Raw genomic sequence first — 7,073 nt, 5'->3', positions numbered from 1 at the left:
ACCCACACACACACACACACACACACACACACACACACACACACACACACACACACACACACACACACACACACACACACCTTTTGAGCAGGATTCCTTTTGTGTTGAGAATAATTGTCTATATGAAACTGAGTTGAGTAAACAGATCTCAGGATTCATAGAAATGAAAGAAAGCAATACCAAAAAAATCTAATTAATTATGGTTTTCAATCAAGCAATTTTCTAAAGGTACAGTTAATGAATCACTGAAACATCCATTCAAAAATACCCTGAGCAGGCCTTTTGCCATCAAATAAACTTTGTCCTTGGCTTCATTTCAACAGCTCTGTCCTGTTTTGATTCCAAAAGTCGCTGCCTGGACTGAATGCAAACAGAAGAGAACAAACTTCACTTAAAGCCTGTTACATCTCAGCTCGTGTCTGAACCTCTGCCACCATGGACAAATCCATCTGGACGTTATTACTGCTATTATCCCTGCTATCCATTCAGACTGTGCCTGTGTACGGCGAGGGGTTATTGTTGGCACCCATTGAACTTGCTCCTATTCCCTGTAATGACAAAGCCGTGGAGAAGCTCTCTCGTCTGGCTGTCACCTACATCAATGAGGATCGGGCCGATGGCTATAAGTTTGCCCTTAACCGCATTGCAAATGTCCACCTGCATGCTCAGGTCAGTACAGAGACAAATGGTTGTTCGGATAAGCTGCCTAAGGTTGTCGTAATATACTGTCAGTGTGAGATTTGCTCATGTGTCACAAGGGATGTGGGGTGTAAAGGTTATTTTCTCTTCTCGCTCTTTTTGTTATATATATCCCAACACACCCCTATAAAGATCCCTAAACCAGCCTAGGCTAAAACATCTAAACATTTTCATGTCAATAGGGTTGACTTTTGTACAATTTTGTTGTTCTGCTGTTGCATCAGAGCATGCAGTCATCTCTTACATCCTCACACTGTGCCATGTTTCACTCTACGGAAAGAAAATAATGATGAAATTAAATTTTGTCTCATATGCTTAGGGCCCCTGAAACCCTCTCGAGGAACCCTGCTAGTCCCCAACCCCCACTTTAGGAACAACTTGACTAAACCAAAGATATAACAAATGGAAAACTACAGTGTTTTTTGTGTACGTGCAACCAAAAATGGCCAAAAGCGAACAATAATATGTTTAACTTGCATTGCACGTAACTACCATCAGTATCTCCTATCTAGCCAGAAGATTGTAATACATTTCTGCCATGAAGGGAGAAGCTATCCCTCTATATGCCCAATCAAAATCCACCTTCGAGAACGGAGTGACTGTTAAAGCTCCGGTCATTTAAGTTAAGGACCACAGGGACAAAAGTTACACAACAGATTCTATCATCATCTTGCTGTCAGCTCCTTAAGGCCATGCTAGCCCACGTCTCATTTCAGAGGGGTAGTTCAGAGCTGTGAGAGGCTCAATTCACCTTGTCATAAACTGAAAATGCTGCCATTACACCTGCAGAAAGTGTCAACATTTGTTGGCAATGCTACCACTGAAATCAATATTGTACAAATTATTTTTTTGGATATAATACAGAGCACACTCTGAAAAGTTTCCGAGAGATGTGCCTAAACAAAACAGATAATGGGTCTGCTTTTTTTTTTTTTTTTTTTTTTTTTGGATTTGCACTGGTATTTCCAATGGTGTTGCCATTAATTCAGAATTTTAATTCCTGAAATGAGGAACTGTCCCTTTTAGAAAATCTGTACCTATCTCCTCCCCTTGGCCTCTCACTGTGTGTGTGTGTGTGTGTGTGTGTGTGTCATGTGTGTGTCAGGGCCCAGCAGGCAACGTGTATTACCTGGATCTAGATGTGCTGGAGACCAAGTGTCCAATAGGCAGCCCCAAACCATGGAAACGCTGTGACATCAGACCATTCATGGAAACAGTAGGGAGCATTCACACACACACACACACGCATACACACACACACACACACACACACACACACACACACACACACACACACCCACACTGATTGGATTAATTTACTTTACAAGCTGATATGTTAATGCCATATGCTTTAACAATAAGATCTTATTATGAATATAAGAAGCTCAGATTTGACAGCTTGAATATTGTTTGTGATAGCAAAGCAAGTAAATGCATATCATAAATGTTTTACAGCACAAATGTATTACCCACAGTGGTATTGCAAATATTTTGTTAAATAACACTTAAAAGTGTCATTTTGATCACAATATGAAGATGCATCTAAACTGTACAGCCCAAACAACACTTTAACTTAGATATAATTTTTACCCATGTACCCATGATGTACTGTGTGCATATGAACATAACTGATAACTTTAATGAGGCACAATGACCATTTTACCAGTACATAAAATTGAGTACTCACAAAAGAAATGTGTGAAATCTATGTAAAATGGCTGTTTCAGTCAGGGTTTTGTTCTATTTTTCACACCATTTTACTCATGATTTTGTTACTTCCAGCAAATCTCTGGCAACTGCAACACCACAATTCTCCACACAACAGAGGGTTACACCTACCTGTACAGCTACGACTGCACTCTAGTCCCAGGTAACATTCATGTTATTAATTATGCACAGTTACACAGATTAACACTTGTATGCAGAGTGTGCACTGCTGTGCCCCAGAAGCTGTTTGTTTCATGCACACTATTATAACAGTAGTACCCTACCAAACTGTATTACATTATGGAGACACATTATGTATTGCACGTGACCTTTCTTTTTAATAACCAAGTTTTCATCTTCTCATGATGCAAGTAAGGCATGTACATTTATGAAAGAGAGGAAAAAACAAAGAAAAATAGCGTTGGCAGATAGGTCCTATAAAATAATTAATTAAATGACATACATTTGCATGCATCACTCCAGTACAGAAATGCACATATACATATTGCCAAATATATATTTTTATCTGCCACTGGACTTCTTAGCATTTTGCCTGTCTGCAGTGTTTGCTATCTGTAAATCTATCTAGTATCTAATCTAGTATAATCTGAAAATGGTCTGTTGATAGTCATAATCATTACAGATAATTGATCATTACAGATTACAGTTATTTAATCATTTTTATTGTCATGCCCCAAACTCTGGTGTCTCCCTGCAGATCCCCCAGAAAAGCTGCAGCAGACCTGTCCGACCTGTCCGCTGCTGCTGCCCGCAGACAGCCAAGTGGCCGTGAATGCTGCTCGAATCACACTGGACTCCTACAGGAGACAGTCCACGCTGGGGGCAGGACTGGGAGTGAAGAAGATCACCAGAGCCTCAGCACAGGTACCAGCAGATATGAGGTCATTAACTTAGAGAGGGAAAACAAAGCTCCAGGTCTAATTTCATTATATTTTAATGTGCTGAATGTTTGTTTGGAAAATACATTTGAGCAAACTCTTGAGGTATACATGATTGCACTGCACAGTACACCTTTGTGGTTCGGTGTGCCAGATCATTACATATTACACTGCCTCACAATAACCATAATGAGAAGACAGTCTAGCGGGGTTGCAAGCGATCACTAGCAGCATTTTAGACCTTACTGTCAGGCCAGGCATTTGTTTGGGAACCAAATGAGAAATTTAATCACTCGCCCGAGGACCCAGCCTCATTATATTGCTACTCTTTGCATATGATACTGCGCCTGAGGCAACACCATTTTGGATCTCATACCAGTTCAAAAACCCAGATGATAGCCATTAAATGGCATTACAGCACAACAACATACCATTTCTCTGTCTTTGCCTGAATGAGTGTGTGTCTGTGTATTTGTGCAATTTCTGTGTGTATGCATGTATTTTCAGGTTGTGCCAGTGAAGGCCAGCTTTGTGGAGTACACAGTCCAAGAGTGTCCCGAGGGACTGACAGAAAGAGGCACCTGCCAACGGCTGACACTTGAATCTGACACAGAGGTACACGACATGACTCCAGACAGCCAGCACAAACTCAACACGACAACACACTATACAAATCACATTAGACATAAAAATACTGCATTTGTGTGAATTTCATACTTTTAATATTTAACTTGCAGGGCTATCCTCTCTAAAAAAAAAAAAAAAAAAGGGCTCACACACCATACCAAGTCTAGATTTCTGTACTGACCCAGTGTCCTCATGGGGCTCAGTTGACTTTTTCATCTTTTTCTCTCTCAGACTGCAGGTTTCTGTGCAGGATCTGTGCATGGAGACATGGACTACCATCCTGATGTTCAGGTGTCCTGTGAGATGTTCAAGCTACAGGTAGAGCAAAAATCATACAGAATGCCTTGCCTCTTTGTGCCCCCAATTTGAGTAAACCATATTTAAATGCAAGCAGTATCTGGCAATATACAAAATAATCAATGCATCTAAACTGAACATGAAGGCAGAAAATGAAAGAAAACAAATGAAGGAATAAATGAATAAATGAATGAATGAATGAATAAATATTCTGTTCAATTAATGATGAAAAGAATTGTGCATTCCTACAGATTTCACAGTTTTTTTTTTTCATTGCCATTTGAATTAATCTTATGTACTGTTCACTTTCCGTGACAAACACAAGAAATACAGGAGACTTGTGGGGATCCTCGCAGTTGTGTGTGTGACATTTGGCTCGCAAAATGATTACATTTATTACACAGAACATGTTCCCTTCCTTTTCTGCCATAATCTGTGAACTGTGAACAATGCAGTACAGTGCATTTAATGCAATACTCATTGTACATTGTACATTGTGGCTGCTGCATAATGACAGCAGTGAGATGGTTAAAAAACTATGGAAAAGAAGAACTGAAGAAAACAACGTTCAAAAATATGAGTTAGAGAAAAGAATGTAGTCTGCAAGAAAATTTGTAACAAAGTAAGTGAAAAATGTCATTGAATTTGCACTGTGAGAACATTACACCATATGATAGCCTATTGCCTGACCTTGATTTGATGAATGCTTTGTTATTTGTGATTTTTTTTTTCTCAGTTTTCAATCAAGCGACCTTTTAAATACCATTTCATTTTATGTATTAATGCCACCGGCCATATGATCGTTTTGTCACATCTCAGGTTGTGTTTGTATGTGTTTTGTGCAAGTGTTTATGTGCAATTTAACACTGCATGCTTCCTGTGCCATATTACATTCACTACTATAATTATATTGTGTTCTCCCGTCTCCCCAGAGCTGCATTGTGTAATTTAATATAGTGTGACTGGCCGTCTGTTGGCGTCCAGTGAAATGTGTTTGTAAAGTATCATTTTGCTGTAATTTTGTCTTTCCCTCTCCAGAATGTCGACATCCTCAGACCAGTACAGCCTCAGGGTCACGACCTGATAGACCCTGTAATCCCAACCTTCCCACCTGTGATCCCTGACCCAGGAAATGATCCCGCACAGCCCCCTGCTGTTCAACCTGAGGTCCCACCACCTGCTGTCCCCACAGCCTTTGATCCTGCCCCATTTGACCCCTCTGTCTTCGTTAATCCCTCTCATCCTCTCACCTCATCCTCCAGTGAGTCTGAGGAGGGCATGGGCGTACTTAACCAGCAACAGCCACCACCACCTGGGTTTGATTCGTCCTCTGAGGAGATAGCTGGCCTTGTGGCGCTACGTCCACCCTTTAACTTCCGCTACCAGAAGCCAGACCGCAAGAAACGGCAGGCATTGCAGGAGGCCACACCTGTGCACCAACCCATCTTCCTCTCTGATTTCCCCAGCGGCTCCTCCCCTTTCCGCTCGTGTCCCGGCCCAGCCCGGTACACCACTGTTTAACTGGTGCTATTCAGCAGCTCATTCATTAAGGTTTGATTCATTCAGTGAGGAAGGTGTGCAGCTGAATTACTGTTCTCTCACACCTCATACCAGAGATGCAGACCTTTAATAATTTTTGTTAATAAGAGGAATGCCATCTCCCAGCGACTGCAATAATAGGGCTCCCACTGCAGCAGTAAAGCTTAAACCTGGGCATAATATGTGTTTGAAAATGGTCTGAAATGTTTGAACAACTGGAGCAGAGCTTGGTTTGAATTCCCCTTCAACTACTTGAACGCTTAAATTTAGCCAAACCTAGCACTCCCCATGTATTTTTTTTTTCTCAGACATTTGACACTAATTCATCTACTTGTTTTGCTCATGGCTGCTATTATGACACTACTACAGCACCACTACTGCTGCCACTGCAATCTCTTAAGTGACATGGAACAATAAAGCTTTTGTTTGGGAGCCGAATGTTTTGTTGCAGTGTTCTCTTACATTATCTAAACACTAATGCATGTTGGAGTTTTTGCTCATCTCTCTGCCTCTTTCTGCTCGCCTCTGTCTTTGTCTTCCAGATCTAGGGCTATGGGCGAGTAGTAGACCTCGGCAAGAGCAAATAGTGGCTGATATGAACACGGTTTAAATTTAGTTTAGTTACCTCTGGGCTATGGAGCAAAGGCACACAGGCAGAATGTACACTCTCCGAGATCCATGTCTTGGAGGTGTTTGATAAGCTGCACACAATCAGATTGAACAAGCCCTTGGGCCTGATGGCATACCTTAACACATTCTCAGAAATAGCCTCTTCGCCCAGCCAGCCCATCTGTGAGTGCTCTGATCAATGCTGGGCCACAATCCAGGAAAAACGGCCACAGTGGCTGGCGGCTTCAGAATATCAACCAGTCTTTACATTTATTAGCACGAAAAAAAAAAAAAGTCATCCTTTGAATGGAAAACCTGGTTGAATATGTTTGTTGTTATTCTTTCACTTGGTTAGCAGGACTGAGAGACTTATCCAAAAACTAAAAACACAGTGGCCTTACAGAAAAGTCACTAAATCACTAAAAGATGCCATTGATATCCCCTTTGGTAGCTTAGAATATGTGTGACACTCAATAGTTTTAATTGTATATATTCTTAATGTAGTTTTTTGGTCATCACCATCTTAATTTAGTTTTTTGGTCATCACCATCTGTGAGAGCTGGGAGGATCACTCTATACAACATGGGTGTAATTCACATTCAGACCTATAGAGGGGATACTTAAACTACAACGGAAAAATGAATATTAAAAATCAGACAAAATCAGACAATGCTGATGCTTTAATAATACATGTAC

General features: G+C 40.9%; 1 protein-coding gene across 1 annotated transcript; it reads left to right on the top strand.

Annotated features, from left to right (window-relative positions):
* The first annotated feature begins 435 nt into the window (after positions 1-435).
* LOC115358261 (alpha-2-HS-glycoprotein) lies at positions 436-5,750 on the top strand. The gene is made up of 7 exons (XM_030050154.1): positions 436-669; positions 1,805-1,915; positions 2,482-2,569; positions 3,125-3,291; positions 3,813-3,920; positions 4,164-4,250; positions 5,268-5,750. Exons 1-7 carry the CDS (start codon positions 436-438, stop codon positions 5,748-5,750), a joined length of 1,278 nt encoding a protein of 425 aa, XP_029906014.1.
* Positions 5,751-7,073: the final 1,323 nt, after the last annotated feature.

This window comes from Myripristis murdjan, chromosome 4, assembly GCF_902150065.1.
Source record: "Myripristis murdjan chromosome 4, fMyrMur1.1, whole genome shotgun sequence".
Lineage (NCBI taxonomy): Eukaryota > Metazoa > Chordata > Actinopteri > Holocentriformes > Holocentridae > Myripristis > Myripristis murdjan.
This window is presented reverse-complemented; position numbering and strand designations above follow the sequence as displayed.

Excerpts from the sequence above, each read along its gene's own strand:
- LOC115358261 (XM_030050154.1), top strand. The coding sequence starts at position 436 with ATGGACAAATCCATCTGGACGTTATTACTGCTATTATCCCTGCTATCC. Across the intron at positions 670-1,804 it reads ATGTCCACCTGCATGCTCAG|GGCCCAGCAGGCAACGTGTA; the intron begins GTCAGTACAGAG and ends TGTGTGTGTCAG. Across the intron at positions 4,251-5,267 it reads GTGAGATGTTCAAGCTACAG|AATGTCGACATCCTCAGACC; the intron begins GTAGAGCAAAAA and ends TTCCCTCTCCAG.